Source organism: Arabidopsis lyrata (assembly GCF_000004255.2).
Source record: "Arabidopsis lyrata subsp. lyrata unplaced genomic scaffold ARALYscaffold_2, whole genome shotgun sequence".
NCBI lineage: Eukaryota > Viridiplantae > Streptophyta > Magnoliopsida > Brassicales > Brassicaceae > Arabidopsis > Arabidopsis lyrata.
In genome coordinates, this window is record NW_003302554.1 from 15,861,509 (window position 1) to 15,885,911 (window position 24,403).

At 34.5% G+C, this 24,403-nt stretch overlaps 8 protein-coding genes across 8 annotated transcripts; 3 read left to right on the plus strand and 5 right to left on the minus strand.

Moving 5' to 3' along the window:
* Positions 1-147: 147 nt before the first annotated feature.
* LOC9324993 lies at positions 148-1,718 on the minus strand. Its single transcript, XM_002888884.2, has one exon. The coding sequence runs from the start codon at positions 1,227-1,229 to the stop codon at positions 651-653; it is 579 nt and encodes a 192-aa protein (XP_002888930.1). The 5' UTR covers positions 1,230-1,718; the 3' UTR covers positions 148-650.
* A 122-nt stretch (positions 1,719-1,840) lies between these two features.
* LOC9324994 (glycine-rich RNA-binding protein 2, mitochondrial) lies at positions 1,841-3,606 on the minus strand. The gene is made up of 4 exons (XM_002888885.2): positions 3,299-3,606; positions 2,353-2,421; positions 2,165-2,271; positions 1,841-2,070 (listed from the first exon to the last, which is right to left on the minus strand). The coding sequence occupies exons 1-4, from the start codon at positions 3,543-3,545 to the stop codon at positions 1,948-1,950; spliced, it is 546 nt and encodes a 181-aa protein (XP_002888931.1). The 5' UTR covers positions 3,546-3,606; the 3' UTR covers positions 1,841-1,947.
* Positions 3,607-3,864: 258 nt separating this feature from the next.
* LOC9324995 (nudix hydrolase 21, chloroplastic) lies at positions 3,865-4,871 on the minus strand. Its single transcript, XM_002888886.2, has 2 exons — positions 4,569-4,871; positions 3,865-4,464 (listed from the first exon to the last, which is right to left on the minus strand). The coding sequence occupies exons 1-2, from the start codon at positions 4,748-4,750 to the stop codon at positions 4,062-4,064; spliced, it is 585 nt and encodes a 194-aa protein (XP_002888932.1). The 5' UTR covers positions 4,751-4,871; the 3' UTR covers positions 3,865-4,061.
* A 1,053-nt stretch (positions 4,872-5,924) lies between these two features.
* LOC9324996 lies at positions 5,925-6,904 on the minus strand. Its single transcript, XM_002888887.2, has 3 exons — positions 6,333-6,904; positions 6,181-6,219; positions 5,925-6,039 (listed from the first exon to the last, which is right to left on the minus strand). Exons 1-3 carry the CDS (start codon positions 6,664-6,666, stop codon positions 5,945-5,947), a joined length of 468 nt encoding a protein of 155 aa, XP_002888933.1. The 5' UTR covers positions 6,667-6,904; the 3' UTR covers positions 5,925-5,944.
* A 990-nt stretch (positions 6,905-7,894) lies between these two features.
* On the minus strand, positions 7,895-8,738 carry LOC9324997 (protein YLS3). Its single transcript, XM_002888888.2, has 3 exons — positions 8,353-8,738; positions 8,203-8,238; positions 7,895-8,078 (listed from the first exon to the last, which is right to left on the minus strand). Exons 1-3 carry the CDS (start codon positions 8,681-8,683, stop codon positions 8,002-8,004), a joined length of 444 nt encoding a protein of 147 aa, XP_002888934.1. The 5' UTR covers positions 8,684-8,738; the 3' UTR covers positions 7,895-8,001.
* A 444-nt stretch (positions 8,739-9,182) lies between these two features.
* Positions 9,183-12,534, plus strand: LOC9324998 (ERAD-associated E3 ubiquitin-protein ligase component HRD3B). Its single transcript, XM_021035748.1, has 6 exons — positions 9,183-9,742; positions 9,818-10,309; positions 10,647-10,862; positions 11,253-11,576; positions 11,770-12,012; positions 12,110-12,534. The coding sequence occupies exons 1-6, from the start codon at positions 9,218-9,220 to the stop codon at positions 12,326-12,328; spliced, it is 2,019 nt and encodes a 672-aa protein (XP_020891407.1). The 5' UTR covers positions 9,183-9,217; the 3' UTR covers positions 12,329-12,534.
* A 162-nt stretch (positions 12,535-12,696) lies between these two features.
* LOC9323553 (protein C2-DOMAIN ABA-RELATED 3) lies at positions 12,697-13,997 on the plus strand. Its single transcript, XM_002887443.2, has 3 exons — positions 12,697-13,325; positions 13,414-13,509; positions 13,593-13,997. Exons 1-3 carry the CDS (start codon positions 12,951-12,953, stop codon positions 13,881-13,883), a joined length of 762 nt encoding a protein of 253 aa, XP_002887489.2. The 5' UTR covers positions 12,697-12,950; the 3' UTR covers positions 13,884-13,997.
* Positions 13,998-19,936: 5,939 nt separating this feature from the next.
* LOC9323554 (auxin efflux carrier component 1) lies at positions 19,937-23,528 on the plus strand. Its single transcript, XM_002887444.2, has 6 exons — positions 19,937-21,319; positions 21,472-21,706; positions 21,878-21,963; positions 22,596-22,753; positions 22,851-22,927; positions 23,148-23,528. Exons 1-6 carry the CDS (start codon positions 20,074-20,076, stop codon positions 23,212-23,214), a joined length of 1,869 nt encoding a protein of 622 aa, XP_002887490.1. The 5' UTR covers positions 19,937-20,073; the 3' UTR covers positions 23,215-23,528.
* The last annotated feature ends 875 nt before the right edge of the window (positions 23,529-24,403 follow it).

A 24,403-nucleotide genomic window follows, 5' to 3' on the forward strand; every position in this document is an offset into this window, starting at 1 on the left:
TGCTCTGTTTTCTGAGTGGGTCTTTGTTTCCACTTACAAAGAGAGTGGGTCTGAATTTCGATTTGTTTGGTGCAACTTAAATTTCTTTGGATTTTTTTTTTAAGAAATTGACCATTATTAGAGTGGGCTTTGATGGAAATATATATATTAGAGTGGGCTTTTATAAAATCTTGATTTACTGTAGTTCGGTGAATTTCGTTTTTTCGTTAATAATCATGACATGGAGAATTGGAGATTATTCCAGTGTTACAATTGAGATTTAAGGAGTTTTAGATGAAAAATTTATGAACGAAGACAAATATTACAACTGATTGAGGTATATATTTTTTTTCGTGAATAGAGAGTTATATTTAGTTATGTACTTATGGAATATCCTTGTTTCATGAGTTTTAAATAACTAATGGTAATTTAGAATTGATCGCCAGTTTTCAACTTAAAATTCTCTCATGTACGAGATGGATATATATGGCTAACAATATCACTCTGGTAGTTTATGTTTGCTTTAAATAAAACTATAAAAGAATTGACCGAAGAAAAATTGTTTTTTGTCAAGAATTTCGATTTAGGCAGAATGAAAAAGCAGCATCCAAATTCCAAACAAACAAAACATAAACACGAGAACTGTAAAAAACACAGACTAAAAGAAGCAATTAAACTAAAGAGAGACCAAGGTCCTCAATATAGCCATTAAGCCATGGATCCGACCTAATCTCCCATGTAGGATGTAACGCTTCCCATGGGACACTCTTGAGATCTTCCACCGAAACCCCTAAATCCTCAAGGGTCACGTGTTCATAACCCCTATTCCTAGTCCTACTCTCACCGACACTCTCGTCGTTCTCCTTCTTATTCGATAGAGACCTCTCATCGTCGTTCTTCTTCGTCTCGTGAGGATCAGTAGAAGAAAAACATGAATCTGCTCTTGATGCAACATCGTTGTCTTCCTTTGCCTCCGGTGACCCCTTGACCACGCAACTTAATTCGTCGAAGGGTTCGACGTTGTCCCACCAAGACCCTAATCTCGGCTTCTTCCTCTTCGGCTCTAGGGTTACCTCCTCATCGTCATCGATGATGATGATTCCATCAGTAGATGATAGTGATCCCAAGGAATTGAATGTTGGAGAATTGAGGAAGCAGAGTTTGTCGTAGTCCGTCTTATTGTGACGTCGCTTGGAGAACAAGTTGAGTCCGATCTGGGACTCGTTAATATCTTGTTTCTCTATCGCCATGTTTCGTTTCGTATCAATTATTGAAGAACCAAATATGAATTTAAGAAGAGATTTTTGGAGAGAGAGACACAAAATCGAATTGAGAGTTGAGAGACTATGAAGCTGCTTAACTCTTAATCTGGCTTTTGAAAATTTAAGCGGCTGCGATCTTTAGTTTATATAGAGACTAGAGTGATACGTCTCGTAAAAGGAAAACAAAACCTAAAAAAAAAAAATGGAAATTGGTCTCTCAGATAAGGAAAAAAGGAAACTACTTTTATATAATCTGATCAAAGATATAGCAGTTGCTTCAGCTTGTGTAAATAGATAAATACGTGTACTTTTTTAATAATTCTTGAGACTAAACTATAGCCTAAATTTATTTATCAAAAAAACATAAAAGAAAAGAACTATAGCCTAAATTATTGAATCTTGCATAACTATATTAACACTAAATTTGTAGATCCAAAAAGGAATAGGTAAAGACTAATTTTGATTTGATTTTTTTTGTATCACAAACTATGATCCATCATTCATTGATTTTACCTCTTTTTTTGAAAGCTATATTATGCATTTTTCACATGAGTTATGTTATTTGAAATAATGTTACTTTAGTTTTTATACTATTTCCCTTAGGTAAACTTGGTAAGAATTGACCAGTGACTCCATTGTATAATCTAAAAACTAGATGAAGATTTTACAATTCATTACACAGTATAATAAGACAAAATCAAAACAGCTACCACGTCCGAAAGGTGCGAGGTTTGGATTGAGGTTTGGGGAAGTCTGGTCTGGGTTTAGCTCTGGAGATATCTGATCTGGTTTTAGCTTCCTCCACAAATATAACCCTTCCATCCAAAAACTGTATAAACACCAAATCAGAAGTTTGCTATAGTGTTCTCAATCAGATAAACGATATAAGAATGAAGACAAGAGTGTAATGTTGAGCTGAGTACCTTTCCATGCATCCCTTGAATAGCTTTCATAGCCTCCTCCTCTGTTTCATACCGTAGGAAAGCAAAACCTCTTGGTCTATTAGCTACTTTATCCATCACTAAGTTCACTACACGGGGACGCAATCAAGAACATGAGTTACAGTTGTAAAATTTTGACAAAAGTGAACAAAGGAGAGGTTTATGCTTACTGTGTATAAGCTTGCCAAACTGTTCAAAAGTATCCCGTAAGGTATCTTCCGTTGTGCGAAAAGAAAGCCCTGTGAAAAACCACCAAAATCAAGTCGATATCAATCAAACCCTTAATCCACACCATCAAAACCAAGTCAATACCAATCAAACCCTTAGCCATTTTATTAGAATCAAGTCTCATATGGTCAAAGCAGAGACGAAGAGGTATCAAAAAGGTTGCAGAAAGCTGAAAAGTAAAACAAAACAAAAAAACCATAGAAGAGCATTAACACTGCTTTCTCTTTTGGCCATGTCTAAGGAGCGTCTAATTCACCACAATTCAACTTGCACCAATCCCTTTACATAGAAAACAAGCTTATAGACAGTATACACCAGCAGAAAGATATCTATCTCCTCAGTTCATCAGAAGTCACACCCACCATACACCAACCAAAATCATTCCCTGCCTTTACAACAAATCCGACAATGTCTTCGTTACCATTACAACGATGTAACAATACCCAATAATATCCAGTCCATGCTATTCCTGAAAGTAACCAAACAGAGACATTCCTCACCGAGAGAATCTCTCCAAAACAACTAGTGAGGCTATTCCACAAGGCTCTATAACCCCACAAACAAATATATCATTCCATTCTCTCTAACAATAAAATCTATATAACGGAAGTTTTAACATCTAACATTGTTAACTACATAATTGGTGAACACAAAATGTGACTGCTCCGAATATTTTGGAGATATCCTAAGCTTATAGTAACTATCAATGTATCCACTGTAAAAAAACTACCTCTAATGGTATATTACTCGAAGAAACAGTGAAGAATCACATCGCATAACCAAAAATATCCACTACATAAGCATCATTCACGAATTGGGATATGCAAGATGAAGAATTGGAAACATAAACATATAACAAAACTGAAACAAGGAAGGGAACAAACTTACCACTGACATAGAGTTTCGTCTTCGTCCCGGAGGGAGAAGACGGTGGAGAAGAAGACGAATCCGGTGAGAGACAGCTAGTTATTAAAAACCCGCCAATACCACGGCGTCGCCGAGCAAAAATGACGCCGGTTCCGACATTGATTCGTCCGCAAGAGACGCTGCAGATGGCCGAGAAGTTTGGTCCGAAGAGCCGATCTCCAGGAATCGTACACGACGGAACGACGACTCTCCCTAAGCTAATTGCCATTGTTTCCGTCGTCTTCTTCTTCCCCAACTTCCGGACCCTATCCCCTAAACTTTGAGGGTATACTTGGTATTTTCATATTTATTTACTTCGTTTGTTATTTTTATTTTTGCAACTGTTGAAAATTTGGACTATGAACATGAAATGAAACCCATCAAACTGAATTTGACATTTGTGTTTTTCTTTTAGGTTTTGTTATAACTTATAAATTTACTTCGTTTTTCTCTGTCTCGTCTATAATTATCCATCCTTGCCTAATAATCTCCATTCTTTTCAAAGATAACAACAACAAATAGAAAATCTTTAAGAAATCACACAAAACTGAGAGAGACAATTTGATTTAACATCTAGAAGATTGATCCATTTTATATATGTACACATTACATGTCGTGAAGACAAACATTCAGAACAATCAGTGATTTTAAATTAGTCTACCTACTATCATTAGCAAATGAATGAATTAAATCACAAGACTAAACTTAACCTCTGTTTCTTCCCAAAGATTCCACATTATCCTCCTTAGTTGGTCTGACATTTCCGGTTAATAAAAGCTTCCAAAGCTTCTCTCATCCACGAATTCTGACACAACTCAATCGCTTCAGACAAAGAAACCCATTTACGTTGTCTAATGTCAGCTTCAGGCCATCGCTCAAACTGTTGACTAACAAGCAAAGGAAACATGTAACCATCATGAATCATACTATGTCTTTTGCTTTTGTATTGCCATTTCCCAAGTGATTCTTCAAGCTGACCCGTAACACCAGCTTCTTCAATCGTCTCTCTTAAAGCAGCTTCTTCAATTGATTCATCAATCTCCCAACCTCCTTTAGGTAGTAACATTCCTTTCCCTTTCTTCTGTGCACTTATCAAAAGCACTTCAATTTCTCCTCCACCATGTTTCTTGTATCTATACGGTACACATCTGCAATAATTTTTGAATCTATAATCAGATTCCAAGATATCAAAATTCCCCCAAATTCGTAAACCTAGAATTTTAAAATTAGGGTTTGGCTAAATTGAACGTACCCGACGACTTGACGATACCCTGCAGTGTTGTAACGTTGCAGATCTCGTCCGGTACGAGAGACTAAAGAGACATCTTTCTCAATCGGTGTCGGTACGATTTTCTTCGACGGGATGTTATCAAATGTCGGAGATAAGTGAGAAGCGACGTTTGAGATGAATAGAGAAACATAGAATTCAGTCATTTTTTGGTCTTTTTCTTTCTCCGCCGCAATTTCAGATCGGAAGCAAGAAATGATTTGATGAAATCTGAGAGAGGAGGATTTGGATAAAACGAGGAAGATGAGAAGATGTGAGTTGTGAAGAAGATTGGGTTTGTGAGCGTCTTTATATGGAAAATCTCACGCGCTTCTTCGTTCAACTATTTTAAAATTATTTTATTTTTTTGGTCAATTAGTTCGGTTAAGAAACCGAGATTCCGGTTTTTTGTTTCGGTTATTGAATTGACTAGTTCGGTTTTTTCGGTTAATTATAACCTTCTGACTTCGGTCTTTAGAAGTTAGAACGAGGTTTAGTACTAATCTCAATTCTCAAATAGTACTTATTCTTTATCTTCTAGATCAATTTTTAGCCAATAAAAATCAAACTTTTGATGTCAACAAACCCAAGTCCAAGTTCCAAAGAACGCGGGATAAGAAGAAGAGAGTGAAAGGCAGACGCGCTAGGCGCGTGGAGAAGCAAGCAAGTGGGTGACTCGTTTGCTTATCTGTTTCTATTACACACAACATGAACACGTGTTCATGCCAACACGGTATTTACGGATTATTTTTAGCAAATGACTTTTAAACGGAATTTGTGAAACTAATTTTTAGACATATTTCTGCTTTTACCAAACAGAGTTTTTAACAATGACTTTACAAGAAAATTAGAGAATCTAATATTTAGACAGATTTTTACCTTTTTTTGCTCATGCCAAAAAGAGGTTCATGTTTCTCACCATCATTAGGAGCTAAAATATCACAAATTTACTTAGCAGAAGATAAAGATTTTCGTCTAGTCTAAAATTGTTACAGATCTATCGGAAACAAATTAAATCTTAAAATTGTTAATAGTTTTTTTTTTCATTTTCTTATAATTAGAGGTCTCAAATTGAAACCCAAACTAATTACCGGAGTCTTTGTCGGGTCAAGTATTTTTGTCATTTAATACATTTGTAATAGTCTAACCATCATTGTTAACCACACAGCCACAATAGAAAAATCTTAGAACCTATCAAATCTTTGAATTATTGTGAAATTGTTGTGCTTCTCATTTTCTTAGGTCTTTCTAAGTTGATTGGTGCTTAGTAAATTTAGCAGACGATAACACCGGAAAAATAATTAGGTAATTAAAAAAAAAAAAGTTACATAAAACATATTTCTGAGAATTACAAAGAAAAATCAAAAGAAGATCATCCCGAGAAAAGCATATACAAAGCTAAATCCCAAAAAACTGATGGATAGAGCTGCATTTTTCTTGGTGCTGCCAGAATTCCCTGTTTCAATAAGAAGGTCACAACAAAATATAACAATATTCATTATTGTATTATACTCCACAAATCAATTATTAAAGAAATGTTAAATTGAATAGCAAATCAGAAAAATTAATTTTGATATCAGAGGAAGTAAATGCATACCGCTGGTCGCAGCTTCAGGCAACGCAGCAGGCGAAGAAGCTTCGTTAAAAAAACAAACATAAATATCAGAATGCGTATATAATCTACGCAATTAATACAATAAGAACATATTCAGATTACAAAAGCTAGTTAGAGATGAAAAAAGAACTCACGATTAATCTTGTTGCACTGTGACAAATCATGATTAATACCACATGAGTTAAGGAGATTAAGAGCGTTCTCTTTGGTGAGAGCAAGGAACCTAAGCAAGTCTGGATGTTTGAAGGCGGTGCATAGACACGACACATCTTGCTCAGCGATCTGTTTCATCGGATTGCAACACCACGGCGGCGGAGGAATCGACAAGTGAATGTACGGTTGACATGGCAACAGTTTTGATACACATCGCATTGCCTGTTGAACATCTCCGAATAATTGTGCTGTAACTTGCACGGAGTAGAGAATGACGACGATGGTGACTACACCGAAAATTCTTGTGATATTCATTTTTTTTTGTTATGCAGTATTTGTTTTGCTGAGTATATATTATCTTATATATATAAAGAAAATATTGGTGGGTTTTCTTTTACCCTAACTAGGAAATATTGGTGGGTACAACTGTTGGGCCGGGGCTGGTCAAACATGCATGTAAAGTTTTGTTTCTTAGTATAGTAGTTACCGGATTTGTTATTATACAATTGAATTTGTTGATAAGACTAAGACTACAAAATCCAAAATGTCTGAATTTGGATTCTGCAAATTGACTAAATATTAATTACCAGTATTATGCATGTGACAACTGACAAGTATACCATTTCCTTATAATCTTGTTAGTCTTTTATTGGATAAAAAAAAATGCCAGGTAATCTAATGCTGGGAAAGTGATAATGTACCAGCATTAATTAGTATATAAAAATATGTGAATTAAAATATTACTAATTGGTAAAATATTATTTTTGCCTTTTTTTAATGAAATCCACTTAAATTAGGGTCCAAAATATATTTTTCTAAAAAATATGAGAGAAAGGACCCATTTTTTTCCAGCTTAGATGGACTTCAAATTTATTGAGCCGATCCTGACTTTGAATCTTATACTTTTTCTTATGTAGGTATCATTTTGATAAATATGTATCAATTTACTTATTGTTGAATTCGTTTTGAGTTGAGGTTTGGTACGAAATAAAAGAGTAATGATCATCATTTTTTTGAAAATAAACAGTGAACTCTCATAAGATGGTGATGACTGATGACACTGACAAAAGTCACAAAAGGAGGAAGCATAGATTTAGATTTAATGATAGAACAACTACGACATATTCAAAAACTCGAATCTGAAATCAAATTTAGTTTTTATTTGTTTGCTTGTCTTTTTATACGACTATTTCATCTCTTTTCTTTAAAATTATTTTAGTTTTTTTTTTAATAGTTTGAATTACATAAAATGAGATACAGCATGCTAGTTGATTCTTCTTTGTCAGCTTTTTCATTTTTGTTGTGTATGTTTTTGGCTATTGTCGGTGCAGTTGCATGTTTGTATATACAGTATATGTTTACTAGCTTTACTCTGATTATGATTCTAAAACATAAACACCACCAAGCGAATGTCGTCTTATACCCCCATTGGTTTATGTTGGCGTGGTAGACACTTTAGAACTACTGTATCGTCTTTCTCATATGAATGGTGGTGATTTTGGGGTTGGCCAAAACTTATGTGCTTTAAAAAAATCTTTTCATATCAAGACTAAGGAGGATTGTATATAAAAGATTAAAACAAAAGTACTTAAACACACACTGATGACAGAAAACACATACATGTAATTATAAATAAAATAAATGACATAATCAAAAGAAGATCATTGCCACAAAAGCAGACAGAAAGCTAAATCGATTGAAGCTGATAGTTGAAGCGGAAGAGGTTCCTGTTCATTAAGAAGGCCATGTCAATTAGTTTGATAAAATATTAGTATTAGCGTTTGTATATTTTATAGTTTTTTCGACAAAATGTAACAAGAAATTTGAAAATAAATACGAATCAGTGCATACCATTGGTTGATCCCGGCGACGCAGTAGGCGAAGGAGCTTTATTTACAAGAGAAAAACATTAAAATAACGTCGTTTAATTTATACTTATCAAAGATGTTTAATTAAGTTATATATTTATGGGATCTTATTAATAGAAGAATAATCACTCACAGGCGATCTTGGAGCAGACTGAAACGTCAGGATTAACTCCACATGCCTTGGGAAGCACGAGAGCGTTCTCTTTGGTGAGGTTTAGGGCTTTGAGCATCTCCGGGTTGTTAAAAACGGCGCATAAACACGGCGCGTCTTTCTCTACGATCTCTTTCATTGGCCCGCAACACGATGGCGGAGGAGACGGATTCACCGTGTGTATGTACGGCTGACACGGCACCAATTTTTGCACGCAAGCCATCGTCTGAGGGTTTCCTCCTTGTGCTGTAGCCTGCACGGAGTAGAGAACTACAACGGCTACGACTACGGCCAGAAATTTGCTAATCTCCATTATTATTTTTTTGTTATTTGTCTTTCTTTGTTTACAATGTTTTGTAAATAGGGAAGATGAGGCATATAAATAACTTTTTTCCGTTAATTATGAAGGTGAGATTTGCTTATGAATTTCATGGATTGTTTTGTCTGATTTGTTTTGATACTATGTGCATACATGTATGATTCAAAACTAAATTTGGAGAAAATCTAAATTTACATTTAATTCTATGCAAATTTTGTAAAAAAATATCCAAAAAATCTCACTAGATGTTGATGAAAATTTGAAAATAAGGATTACTCCAAGAGAACCCATTTCAAACCTTAGCATGTGCAACACTTGTAACAAATATTAACAACATAACGATAAGGTTAGTGGCTAATTACATGATTACGTGGCGGATGATTATTGGATGAGTGATAATATGCAACGTGGCAATATAAGGGAGTGTGTTAAAATTACGTCATTACCCTCATCCATTGTTACCTCTTCTTCTTCCCTGTTTCTCTCAACACTGAGAAACAACGACGAAGAAATTGGAGAAAATATAGAATGAGAATCTCAGGTCACAGTATCATAGCCATCTCTTTCTTCATACTCTCAGTCTACATTCATCGCGTTCAAGCCCGTCCCTTCGTTCTCGTTCTCTCCAACGACGATTTCAACGGCGGCTTTGATGATAACGGTGCCGAAGAATCCTCTAATTTCGATGAATTCGGAGAATCCGAACCCAAATCCGAAGAGGAGCTTGATCCCGGTTCCTGGCGACCAATCTTCGAGCCAAATGATTCCGCCGTCCACGCCTCTGCGTCGCCGCAGTACTACTCCGGACTCCACAAAATCCTCTCGGCGGCGATTGAAGGAAACAGTACATTGATGGAGGAAGCGGTTTCAGAGATAGATTCGTGTGCCTCTTCGGGAGATCCACACGCACAATCAGTGATGGGATTCGTATACGGGATTGGGATGATGCGTGAGACGAGCCGAAGCAAATCGATTTTACATCATCATTTCGCTGCTGAGGGAGGAAATATGCAATCGAAAATGGCACTTGCTTTCAGATATCTAAGACAAAATGTAAGCAACACCGAACATTTCAGTTTGAACTTATCGAATTTGCAGTTTTAAAATGTTCTTGTGATCGTTTCACAGATGCATGATAAAGCTGTTGAGTTATATGCTGAACTAGCAGAGACAGCAGTGAATAGCTTTCTGATTTCAAAGGATTCTCCAATGGTTGAGCCAGTTAGAATCCACATTGGAACAGAGGAGAATAAAGATGCACTTAGGAAATCCCGTGGAAAGGAAGATGAGGATTTTCAGATATTGGAATACCAGGCAGAGAAAGGGAATTCTGCGGCAATGCACAAAATTGGACTGTTTTATTACTTTGGTTTGAGAGGGCTAAGGCGTGATCATGCCAAGGCGTTGTACTGGTTTTCGAAGGCGGTAGAGAAAGGAGAGCCGATGTCAATGGAACTTCTTGGGGAGATTTATGCTAGAGGAGCTGGTGTTGAGAGAAATTATGACAAGGCACTTGAATGTCTTACACTTGCGGTAAAACATGGTCTCCATTCGGCATTTAATGGCTTGGGTTACTTGTATGTCAAAGGCTATGGAGTAGATACGAGAAACTACACTAAGGTAACTTTTCCTTCATGCTTACCAGGCTTGCTTCTTTATCTGACTAGAAATTTAGTTTAACTTAGACAATATGATAATGGAACTGAGAAAAGGGATAGATTTTTGGATGTATGTAAAACATTTTAAATTATTCGTAACAATTAAGTACCAAACTTAATCACCTATCGTGTCTGTGTTATCAAGTGTTGCTGACATCACATCTTTAGCGGTGATCAGGACATATAAAGAGTCGCTTAGTGGCACTCTGCAAGCATCATAGATGCAGTTTTTGTTTTAGTTTTTTCTTCAACATATTATGACCTGAAGATATCCCGTTGATATTTCCCTTCAAGTGCAGGCGAAAGAATACTTTGAGATGGCTGCTAATAGTGAAGATCCTAGCGGGCATTATAACCTTGGAGTGTTGTATCTTAAAGGCATTGGAGTCAAGAAGGATGTGAGGCGTGCAACCAAATATTTCTTTGTTGCTGCCAATGCTGGTCAACCAAAGGCTTTTTATCAACTCGCCAAGATGTTCCATACGGGCGTTGGGCTTACAAAGAACTTGGAAATGGTAAATTGGTAACTATCTTCCTTACCATGAATGTCAAATACAAATAGTTTTAATATTTATGCAGTTCAATTAAAATGACACTCCAACTTTTATTAACTTTAACTTCAGAATATTAATTGACTGGAGCTCATTGGCAATAATTTACGATTCTTGCATATTCTTACAAGAATTTTCGTTATACAATTTGAGGATGGGGTGGTGTAATTTGCTAAAACGTAACCAATTATAGGAATCTCTGTTAAGTTTTCACTGTGTCAAGCTTTTACAGTTTTATTTTTATTTCCATCCATTTAAGGTGTGTTTGTAGTTTGCTCTGAGCATTCTGAATACATCATTGTGGGATTTTGTACTTCAAATTCCTTGTTCACGTTCCTAGCATTTTGGTTGTAGGCGACGACTTTTTATAAACTAGTAGCAGAAAGAGGACCATGGAGTTCTCTCTCTAGATGGGCTCTTGAAGCCTACTCGAAAGGTGATGTGGGAAAGGCTTTTATATTGTATTCGAGAATGTCAGAGCTCGGTTTTGAAGTAGCACAAAGTAATGCTGCCTGGATCCTCGATAAATATGGGGAAAGAAGCATGTGCATGGGAGTGTCTGGGTTTTGCACAGATAAGGAGAGGCACGATCGGGCTCATTCTTTGTGGTGGCGTGCCTCTGAACAGGGAAACGAACATGCTGCATTGCTTATTGGAGATGCATACTACTACGGTCGGGTAAGTCTACTCACGCTTAAAGTTTAAGAATTGCTCTATTTTATCATGAAAACTGTCAACATGCGGACAATGCATTTAATAATCACTTATCTCATCCCATTCATACCCATATGATTTTTCCAGAAGAACATATTTCTCATTCATGAAATCTAGACTTTAACTGATTCAATGAGGCTCTTACTCATGTTCACAGGGTACAGAGAGGGATTTCGTGCGTGCAGCAGAGGCGTACATGTATGCTAAATCTCAATCAAATGCGCAAGCAATGTTCAACCTCGGTTATATGCATGAGCATGGAGAAGGTCTTCCTTTCGATCTCCATCTTGCTAAACGTTACTATGATCAGGCCCTCCAGAGCGATGCTGCTGCCAAATTGCCTGTCACACTAGCTCTTGCGAGTGTATGGGTTCGCAGAAACTATGCTGATACTGCCCTGGTAAGAGAGAGGGAAGGAGAGTCAGAGTGATGATTTATCGCTTACCGGAATTGTTTGAGTGAAAATGAATGACCAAGGTCACGTTTTATGGATGCAGGTGCAAGTACTGGATTCCGTACCAGAAGTGTATCGAAAGGTGGAGGAATGGGTAGAGAATGTGGTGTTGGAAGAAGGTAATGCGACCATACTAACTCTCTTCCTCTGTCTTATGACCGTCTTATATCTCCGGGGGAGACAACGTAGACAAGTGGTTTTGGATCCCGTTGGTGCAGACGTGGCACAGCCCCTCGCTGGACCTGTAGCCTTTCCCCAGTAATGGCTGAAGCAGGTGAAACAAAAGGGTACACAATCACACCAGAGAAACCAGAAGTTTTCTGTACAGGTTCCAACTTAGTTCCATACTCATCACACACTGAACTATTTAGTTTAAAGCATAGGCTATATCGGGACTGCATTGTAGGTTTCTCTGTAGAGCATTTCGAAAATTTTATTAACCCTTATGAAGTTTTGAGAGCAGAATAATTTGGTAACGTACATATGTTATGACATTTTGGAGTGGAGTTATAAGAAAACCTCGAGAAATTTTTCAGGTCTGTTTTAAAAAAGCCGGTATTTTATAAGATTACACAAATTCTCTCAATTAACTTATGGATTTAATTAGTTCGGTGAAACATATGTGTAATCCCTATAATATTATTTTACCCGAATGAAAGTTGATTCAAAATTTTATATTTTCTACGCGTACGTAATTTTCAAAGATGTGTTAAATAACATTAACCTGGCAACAATGGTCAAAGCCGTAGCTAGTTTTGATGTCAAAGAATACGTCGCTTGCAGAAAATGGCAAGTGTTTATGACTTGCATGTTTGTTTTTTGTTTATTACACTGTCCACGAAGATGAACAATCGTTGAAATTGCAATTTATATATTTGTTCATCATGTTATATAATATATATATATATATGATTCCCATAAGGCCACAAACTTGTCTTTTAAGCGGTCCTCACGTTCAACTAAACAAAATAATAATGAAAAATATATATATATATATATATTTAACAATCCAATCACCCCCTTATAATAATCATCATCAACATTATTCGAGTAGTAGCCACAATTCACTTCCATCCATACAGTATTGTGATTCGTTTGTTTGGGTCAATATAATCGCCATCTCGTCTCGTCGGAGAAGAATGTCCCTGTTGGATAATCTGTTAGGTATCCTCCGCGTTCGCGTCAAACGTGGTGTCAACCTCGCCGTACGTGATGTTTCTAGCAGCGATCCTTACGTCGTCCTCAAGCTAGGTCGCCAGGTTCTCTCTCTCTCTCTCTCACTTTCTCTCGATTTCCACAAACTTCAACGATTGTTTCATAGACTCAGAATTCAAATTTATTTTGCAGAAACTCAAAACCAAAGTGGTGAAGAAAAACGTAAACCCACAATGGGAAGAAGATTTGTCATTCACAGTCACTGACCCGAATCTCCCGCTTACTCTGGTAAATTTCAAATTGAATTACTACTTTCTAAACCGGACCGGTCCACAAATTAACACATCGTCTTGGTTTAAATCAAAAAACAGATTGTGTACGATCACGACTTCTTCAGCAAAGATGACAAAATGGGAGACGCAGAGATCGATTTGAAACCGTACATTGAAGCCTTGCGAATGGAGCTCTCCGGTTTACCAGACGGAACCATCATATCGACGATCGGTCCGAGCCGCGGCAACTGCTTAGCCGAAGAAAGCTACATCCGTTGGATCAACGATCGAATCGTTCAGAACATTTGTCTCCGACTCCGTAACGTCGAGCGTGGTGAAGTCGAGATTGAGCTCCAATGGATTGATCTTCCCGGTTCTAAAGGCTTGTAAACAATTTTTGAAAGTTACCTTATTGGGCTTTTTACCCCTTTAGTGGGCTAAGCCCATATGACATTCACAAATAAACATTAATTAAAAAAAATTAACGTATGATATTTAATTATATATTTGTGTGTGAAACCATTGGGTTTGGGTCTGCCCAAGACGGCACGAATTTTAGTGATTGATGTTTAGTTTAAAGGAATCGTGAGGACAAAGATATTTTACTTTCGTATATTCTCTCTTTTTATTTTATATTTTCTTTTGGTTTTTCCTTTTAACGAAGTGAAGAAAAAAAAAGAGATGAAAAAGATAACTTTATTGCAGCAATAGCAGCTTTTGAGGAACACAAATTTGTTTTTTGAAACTAAGTAAGAAAAAAGTTGGTAATTTTTCAGATCCTTTAAAATATTCTCTGTTCTATTTCTATATATTCTTTTATAGGTTCAGCCTTTTAGAGAACCCAAAACTGTGCAAAAGAAGATTATAAATTTTTATAAAAAAATAATTAGCGAAAGCATCTATATACATATGCTTTTTTCCATTGATTCGTAGCCGTAGATCGGTATTTGGTCTGATGTTTTCTTTTGGTCGGGGGAAACTTTCGAAATTATAAAATAGACCCTCTATTTTTGATGCATTTCTTAAACATCCCCTATGTTTTATAAACTTCAATTTACCCATTCAATTTACCCATTCAATTTACCCATTTAAACGACGAAAGTTAAATCATAAAAAAGATTTGAGTCCTGGAGCTTGATGAAGCTGACAAGTGCCACGCCTCTACTTTGTTTTCCAATATTACCCTTATCCCATCATTAACTTCTTCTACGCATGCCCCTCCTCATTCTCACTCTCTTTATAACTATTTGTTGATTATTTCACTTCAACATCGTATTAAAAAGAAGGGGATAAGACCAATAAAATAGAGTTACCAATTCAGAAAAACAAGAAAATACTAACCATTAAGCTGAGTCGGATGATACGTGAATAGCCTAGTTTTGCGGATATTCTCCAAATCAAATTATACTTCAAGTTTTATGTCGTCTATTTGTGTGTGTGTGTCTGTTTATCATCTATTTGTATTTGTTCAAAATGCTAAAAACATTTCATATCAAACATGAATCTGCATTAGTCATCATCGGTTCATTAGTGGGGTTATTTGATTTGATTACAATTACAAGGCATGCTTTAGGCGAAGCGTGTTAAAGCACAAACGCATGGACCGTGAAACTACTTTCTTTTTGGTTTGTGTGAGAACTGTAGGTTAGAGCATCTCCAATGGTACACTAATATAATATTAATATTTTTATGTTTAATTTATTTAGAAAAATTCATATTAAAATTCTATTATCTATGGTGAGATATTTCTATGACTGTCTCATCAATATAATATTTATATTTTTATATTAAATTTAATTTTTCAATAATATTTTGAAACATATCAAATTATATCTTAAATATAGTCATTCAAACTAAATAATTATATTTATTTATAGAAGTAAATAATATAATGAATATTAATAATTTTAAAAACATTAATTAATTATAAATAATATATTAAAGAGACTATTATTTTTAAAACCACAATTAAATATAAATTGAACTTTAAACTACATATAAAACCATAATAAAGATATATAAAGTAAACACAAAATTACATTTAAAACCATGATAACATAAATTAAAAAGCAAATAAAAACATACAAAACCAAAATAGATAATATAAGTTTTACTCTTCACTTGATGATGCGCCAAACTTTTCCATATATGCTCAACGGCTTTTAGTTGTTGGTGTATATCTCTATCACGAACTCGAATTCGATTGCCGAGAATGTTGCCCAATTAGTAGGCATAGTTGTAGAATATGTAAAATCCACTTGTGTACTCTCATTTTCTTCTCTTTGTTGGAATTAGGAGACATTATATTGAGTGTATTTGTCTCGTTCATCTTCGACTATCATATTGTGCAATATGATGCAAGCTCTCATTATTTTTCCTATTTTAACAAAAAATTTATATTAAATTTTAAACATATCATTTGATTATATTAGAAATTTTGTAAAACAATATGATTAATTATACATCATTTTATCAATAGATTTTAATTATATTAGACATTTTGTAAATAATGACAAAATATAACACATTATTTATCAAAATATCAAAATGTTGACAATATATCATATTATTCATCTCAGTTTATTTTTTGGGAAATTGTTAAAAATACCCCTTTTGGTGTGCCCCTTTTCAAAAATGTCCATTTTCAAAAATGCCCCTTTTTAAATCTGAAATTTTTATAAAGTTTTATTAGGTTTATAAAGTACTTATGGATTGTAACTACTACTTGAAGACTCGATCCAAGTATTTATAAGGTTTTATAAGGTGTTTTAAAAGGTTTTGCAAGTTATTTTAAAGGATTTTTAAGGTTTTTCAAAGGTTTTACAAGATATTTTAAAGGTTTTTAAAGGTATTTAAAATTCATTTATAAGGTATTTATAAAGTATTTATAAGATTTTAGATACATAGAAATGTAGTTTGTGTATGTTTTAATAATATTACATACATATTTGGGTAAGTCTTATATTTTTAAGAGTATTTTTTGTAAGTTTTTTAAAAAGGGGTATTTTTGAAAAGTGGCATTGAAAAAGTAGCATTTTTGCAAAAGCCCATTTATTTTTTAATATTATATTATTTTATTAACTAAAAATATTAATTTACATTTATATTAACCTTAACTAATATCAATTAAAAATAGTATTATATTTAGTTTAAACTTTTGTATAATGAAGCTTGATATATAGATAATTTTATTTTATGAATTGTAGAAAAATAAAAAATAATAACCTATAAACTATTTAATTGATATTATAACTCTTAGAGTAATTGAATTTAAAAAGAAATTGTTAAATCAATCTAAGAGTGACATGCGCATGAGAGAGAGAGTTCCTCAAAATTTCTCAAATGAGAAATCGTGTCTAAACTTTTTTGATTAAAAATATATTTTCTATTTATTTTTATTATGAATGTCTCATGAAAACCACCAATGGAAGTGCTCTTACATAATAACTTTTAATGAAATTAATTAGTAACTTTTAATGAAATTAATCATATAGTTGATTTCTTTTTTGATTTCATGTAGTTGTATACGGCACTTACGAGTTCTGATTGATAACCAAAGAAATGAATTTTTTTTTGTGATTCATTATTCCATTTTTTTAATTCAACCGTCTATTTCTAATTGTTTCTACAACAATTAGCAGCAACACCAATGAGACACATAATACTTTGAATAATCACCATACGATCGTGGCTATGCATATATAAGTATATAACAACATCCTTTTGTAATTTTTAACGAGTGAGGAAGATGTATATAGTGAATAACCTACTTTTCAAATACAACGGCTAGCTGCACATCTCGCTCTATATCGTTATACAAATCTTATCTAGGTTTTGGAAAAATTGAGTCATGCGAGTTAAGTTTAGGTTTTGGAAATAATAAAATATTTTATTTTGTTCTCATGCATGTTAAACCGATTGGAAAAGTCAAAAAAAAATTTAAATAAAAAGATAGGGAGGCTTCGACAATCGACAGCCCAATGGTCATCTATTTTTTTCAAATTTCACATTTAGACCATTGACGACATATGGAGCAAATCATTTTTTGAAGAAAAAATCATAATTTGATGCAAAACATGTATCCAACTCCACTTATCATTCCCATTGATCAACGAATTTATGAGATTAGTTTGTCGACTTTAGTATCAGCCCATAAGACCCACTTTATGCATATTAAAGCAAGTCAATAGATCATAAAGTGTTAATTAGTCAAAATTTGCTTTATTAAACCTAACTATCTTACCCTCTTTTCCATTTTTCTCGTTTCAAGTGTTTGCTAAAAAGATCAATTTTAATTTTCTCGTTTCAAGTATTTGCTAAAAGGTCATAAACTCATAATAACATTAACTCATACCCATACTAAAGCCGTGCAAAAAGTCACTTGTAACAAGGATCTGCGCATTTTTAAAAAATATTACTACATTTGAGTTCGATTTATTTCGAGATTCCAAAACATCATTAACTATATGGAATATGAAATATGAAATTTATTAAATAGATACATTAATATATCCAACAAACTAAATTTCTGCAATTTCTTTTGTTTGCCGTGTTAAAAATTCAATCCTTTCAAAGAAACAATTTCAAAATTATTTGTCAATCAAGATTATTTTTACTAGAAAAAATGATGTTTAAGTCATTAACTCTATTTTTTTTTGGTAACATCTAAACATATTTACTTTATTAAGATTGCATAACCTACTTTTGTGTGTGTATGTCCACAGTCTCTTTAGCATCAGAAATGGCAAGGAAAGTCGGAATTATATTAGAACTATATATATTATACTCCCTCTGTTCCTAGAAGATTGATTTTCTAGAGATTTCACATATTTTAAGAAACAATCATTGTTTAATTATTTATTTTATTTAATGATTTTTTAATAAATCATTAATCAATAGTATTCTGAAACAGTTAATCATTACGTCTTGGAATCTATGATTTATTAATATCAATTAATTAAAAATAAAGAAAAAATCCAGAAAATCAATCTTTGTAGAACAAACCTAAAACACTAAAATATCAAATTTTTAGGAACAGAGGGAGTACTATGCTTAAAAAAAAAGCTGAAAACATTGGAAAAATAAAAAGCTGGAAAGAAAAAAAAGAAGAGCTGTGTTTGTATGGGATGATGAGAAAAAATGAAGAGCAGACGGTTGATGGAATATTGTGTTTCCTCAAATATCAACACTCCTCATTAACCCATTGCTTTTTGTACGGACTTTATTAGTATAAAAGAACACATATCAGACTGATCTATGTAAGCAAAACCAGAACCACCCTCTTTCCAACATTTTTCTTTCAAAAATTATTCTACTTAATTTATTTTCTTCTCTCTTTTTTTTTTGCTTGATTTATGATAATTTGAAAATTTGTTACTAATTTTCTCAACGAAGTAGTATATTAAAATCAGAAAATAAAAATACTGTAATTTTCTAATTAAGAAAACGTATACGATTTCCCTCTTTTTCTACGCCAAACATGTTATTTTGACAAAAGTGATATCTCTAATGAGACCTCTAATCAGGTGTATGCATTCATATCGGCTATCGCTTCATTTCCCTTATAGACACTTTACAGTTTGCAATATACTGCCTACAGTCTCCTAACCAAATACATGAAAACAAGTTCTAAGATATATGAACAAAGATGAACGATCAAAGGATCGAATTGTTCATAAATTAATTGTATGCACAGTTGCAATTTTAAGTGATAACCCATGCAATGATAACTCACACACACACATCTCACACTCAAAAGTGATTTCGATCTTATGTCAGTGATATCACATCTGTTTCTTTCATCTCCACCACCAAAGTCTTTGCTTAGTTAGGATCTAGTTTGTTCGATAGCAACTATTTTCCAAAGACTTTCAACACCTTCTCGGAGAAGACTTAATCCTTAAAACCAATTTTCTTTAGCTCATATAAACATCAAATCGAGCCTTATATCACTTCACTGTCTATTTATTTTCTGTTGTGATTTATTCATTGAAAGTCAATAACAAAAACAAAATTCGCATCATACTAATCGATAATATAATTGCAATAATTTATAACGAAACTAAATTGATCAACCGAATAAATAAATTCATAATTACAAAAGACAAAAAAATAAAAATAGAAAGCAAAAACAGAGGCTCTGCTTTGGACTCCGAAAAGCGCACAAGGCCGCCTCTTTCACTATCCCCAAAGCTCCACCACGCACCCATCAACTACCATATTTTTTTCGTTTTTTTTTTTTTTAACTTTCACAAATTTTTTTTTTGGTCGTATTTCAATCAAATTACATCACACACATTATTATGTTGGAATGTCAACAAAAAACAAATACCCACTTATTTATTTACACTTGAGCTTTTCAAATACATTTAATGTTTTTTACTCCTACACGAAACTAGTTTTAAAAGAATAAAAAATGGGTATTTTTCTCAACGGAAAAAAAAAACCCAAAAGAATATAAAAATGTGGTCTCTTCTCAACACTCACTTTACTCTTTTTTCCCTCTTCACCACTTCTCTCCCCCAAACTAAAGACAAAACCTCTTCTCTCATCTCTCTCTCTCTTCTCCGGCGAACAAAAGATGATAACGGCGGCGGATTTCTACCACGTCATGACGGCGATGGTTCCGTTATACGTAGCCATGATCCTCGCTTACGGCTCCGTCAAATGGTGGAAAATCTTCACACCAGACCAATGCTCCGGCATAAACCGTTTCGTCGCTCTCTTCGCCGTTCCTCTCCTCTCTTTCCACTTCATCGCCGCTAACAACCCTTACGCCATGAACCTCCGTTTCCTCGCCGCAGATTCTATCCAGAAAATCATTGTCCTCTCTCTACTCTTCCTCTGGTGCAAACTCAGCCGCAATGGCTCGTTAGATTGGACCATAACTCTCTTCTCTCTATCGACTCTACCCAACACTCTAGTCATGGGGATTCCTCTACTCAAGGGCATGTACGGTGATTTCTCCGGCGACCTCATGGTTCAAATCGTTGTTCTTCAATGTATCATTTGGTATACACTCATGCTCTTTCTCTTTGAGTACCGTGGCGCGAAGCTTTTGATCTCCGAGCAGTTTCCGGACACAGCTGGATCTATTGTTTCGATTCATGTTGATTCCGACATTATGTCTTTAGATGGAAGACAACCTTTGGAGACTGAAGCTGAGATTAAAGAAGATGGGAAGCTTCATGTTACTGTTCGTCGTTCTAATGCTTCGAGGTCTGATATTTACTCGAGAAGGTCTCAAGGCTTATCTGCGACTCCAAGACCTTCGAATCTAACCAACGCTGAGATTTATTCGCTTCAGAGTTCAAGAAACCCAACGCCTCGTGGCTCTAGCTTTAATCATACTGATTTTTACTCTATGATGGCTTCCGGTGGTGGTCGGAACTCTAACTTTGGTCCTGGAGAAGCTGTGTTTGGTTCTAAAGGTCCTACTCCGAGACCTTCTAATTATGAAGAAGACGGTGGTGCTGCTAAACCGACGGCTGCTGGAACTGCTGCTGGAGCCGGGAGGTTTCATTATCAATCTGGAGGTAGCGGTGGTGGTGGAGGAGCGCATTATCCGGCGCCGAATCCAGGGATGTTTTCGCCTAACACCGGCGGCGGTGGAGATAGGGCGGCGAAAGGGAACGCTCCGGTTGTTGGTGGGAAGAGACAAGACGGAAACGGAAGAGATCTTCATATGTTTGTGTGGAGCTCAAGTGCATCCCCGGTCTCAGATGTGTTCGGCGGTGGAGGAGGAAACCACCACGCCGATTACGCCACCGCTACGAACGATCATCAAAAGGACGTTAAGATCTCTGTACCTCAGGGGAATAGTAACGGTATGGTCCTTCAATAACTTTCTTGTTTTGTTTTTGCACCCTAATTTATTTTCTTTACAGAAACAACCCCATAATCGATATTTATGATTTGGTTAATCAATATTTGGGGTCTGGTTAATGGGTTATTGAAATGTGTTGTTGTCGTATATCAGAGAACCAGTACGTTGAAAGGGAAGAGTTTAGTTTCGGTAATAAAGACGATGATAGCAAGGTTTTGGCAACGGACGGTGGCAACAACATAAGTAACAAAACGCCGCAGGCAAAGGTGATGCCACCAACAAGTGTGATGACAAGACTCATTCTCATTATGGTTTGGAGGAAACTAATCCGAAATCCCAACTCTTACTCCAGTTTATTCGGCATCACCTGGTCCCTCATTTCCTTCAAGTACTGTTTTTTCAAACTTTTATTTTGTTTTTATTAGTCTATTTGAATCACTTTCTTGATAAGAAAAGGGTCAGTCTTGAATGCGTCTATGTTTGAAACTTTTTTCTGATAGATTTAAGCAAAAGATTTGAGAAAGATCTGTTTGGAATTAAATTGATGTGGTCTGTGCAGGTGGAACATTGAAATGCCAGCTCTTATAGCAAAGTCTATCTCCATACTCTCAGATGCAGGTCTAGGCATGGCTATGTTCAGTCTTGGTCAGTTCCTTTTCTTTTCTTTTTTACCTCTTTTCATTTATTACATAATCAATACCACAAAACAGTCAATTGTTCTCTTTATTCTGACCTTCATTCTTTAAATTAAAAATGTTAGTATTAAAAAAAAACCAAATCATGTAGATGGATGCATGATTCTCTCTGTTTCCTTTTACTTTTTTTGAAGTTTTTTCGAAACATGTTTGTATCAAAAAAGCAAACAAAACTGGCTTCACTGCAGAAAGCATGCTCCACAGTTCTCTGCTTATCATCATAACATGTCTATCTCTTGAATAGTAGTAATTTTTTTTTCTCTTAAAGTAATTTTTTTTATATGGCTAATGTCTCTCTTATCGATGAAAAATCTTTATTTGTTACCTTATTAATGTTTCAGTAGAATTACATCAACTGAATATAAAATTCGTTTTTAATCATAACTTTATGGAAAATGAATATAGGATAATGATGATGATGATGTTATGGTGGTGGATCAGTGCCTGTGATGATTATATTTATGTTACTCTTTTGCAGCTAATCTGCTTAAAAAGAGTAGAAATTTAAATTAACCAAAAGGCAAAACAATATTAAATTATTTTATTTAAATTTGTGGTTTTTTTTTTAATGTGTGTTTAAAGGGTTGTTCATGGCGTTAAACCCAAGAATAATAGCTTGTGGAAACAGAAGAGCAGCATTTGCGGCGGCTATGAGATTTCTCGCCGGACCTGCCGTCATGCTCGTTGCTTCTTATGCTGTTGGCCTCCGTGGCGTCCTCCTCCGTGTCGCCATCATCCAGGTATTTTTATTTGCATGATCAAATATGTAACACTTCTTTTGTGTCTAATGTAGTATTAATTGTCGGTTATATAATTTCTTTTATTGATAACAAACAGGCAGCTTTGCCGCAAGGAATAGTACCGTTTGTGTTCGCCAAAGAGTATAATGTGCATCCTGACATTCTTAGCACTGCGTAAGTTTTTTTTTTTTTTTTTTTTCACTGCGTAAGTTTTATTAATCTATTAAATAGTTTTTTGGCATAACAATAAATTTGGTTTGTAGGATATAAGTTTGGTTGCTGTTGTTGGTTTTGTTATATACTAAGTTGTTTAGTTTTGTTTACAGTAATGAATCTTGAATTATGATTACGGTTTTTTATTTTTGTTAACATGAGTTCTGTTTTTTTGTTACAGGGTGATATTTGGTATGTTGATCGCGTTGCCCATCACTCTTCTTTACTACATTCTCTTGGGGCTGTGATGAGTGAGATAGTTACCAAAACACAGTGACGTTTTTTTAATCTTTTGGGGGATTATGAAATGTGAAAAGAACGATGCCCTTTTTGTTGAAAACCCACAAATTAAATCAAAACAGAGAAATCTTCGAAGACAATTGAAGCTCTTGAAGAAAGGAAGAAGAAGAAGACTTAGGAGCTTGGCAAGTTTTACCTTTTTCTTAGTTTTTATGAACATTCGTGTTTCTTCTTTTAATAGGTTTTAGGAATTTGTAAAAGCGTTGGCTACCTTTAGTGAATTAAAAATCTACTTTCAACAAGTAATGTTTTTTGTGCATCAGTGCATGCTAAAGTGAATAGGTTTAAATCTCACAAAAATAAAAGTGTTTGAGCTAATTCACAAGTTAAGTTCACTTGGCAGACTTGTGTTTCATTTCCCAAATGTGAAATATCAGGAACTCAAATAGAAAAGTAAATTTCCGCAAAATGTTGGAGAAATGGACTTAATTACTCCGGAGGGGTTTGGACAATTTTCAAATGTAGTTATGAATATTAATTTTGGAGTATTAGAAACTTGACTAAACCTCGGGTGAGGTGAGAGGGTCTTTAATAGCATGTGACTATATAACAACACACACGAGTCTGGTTTGGATTCAACAGAACACTCGATTAAATGTAGAAAGGTTTATGGAGCACTTAAAAGATAGGGGACTTAAAAATAAAATTAAAAAAAAAAAAAAAAAAAAAAAGATAGGGGACTTGGTGCATGCGTACGTTATTCGAATTGGTCAAGATTCCTCTTCACTGCGTTTGTAGAATCTTAGAAGATTCGTTTAGTGTTGTCAATTGTGCATCCTTTTTCCGATTCTTCTCAGAATCATTACATACCACTTAGATGCTGATGCTTTCATTGTTATGACGATCTTGTATAATGATAAATCAAATGAATAATAGCTAACTTGGTTTGAATTGTACTTTCGATCACATGAAAAACAAAAATTATTTGCTAAAATATTGGCATGATTTAATATATGTGGGATGATTAATTTTTTTTATTTTAGTTACCTAATGAATTTGTTAGAAAGTGAAATGACTGTATAAGAGTAGATACTAGATAGTAAACAAACCAACAAAAATATCAAAATTGATAGTAATAAATATATGAAGGCGTAATAATTAGAATGAGGAAAATAGTTAAAGATAGCGACCCTAAAT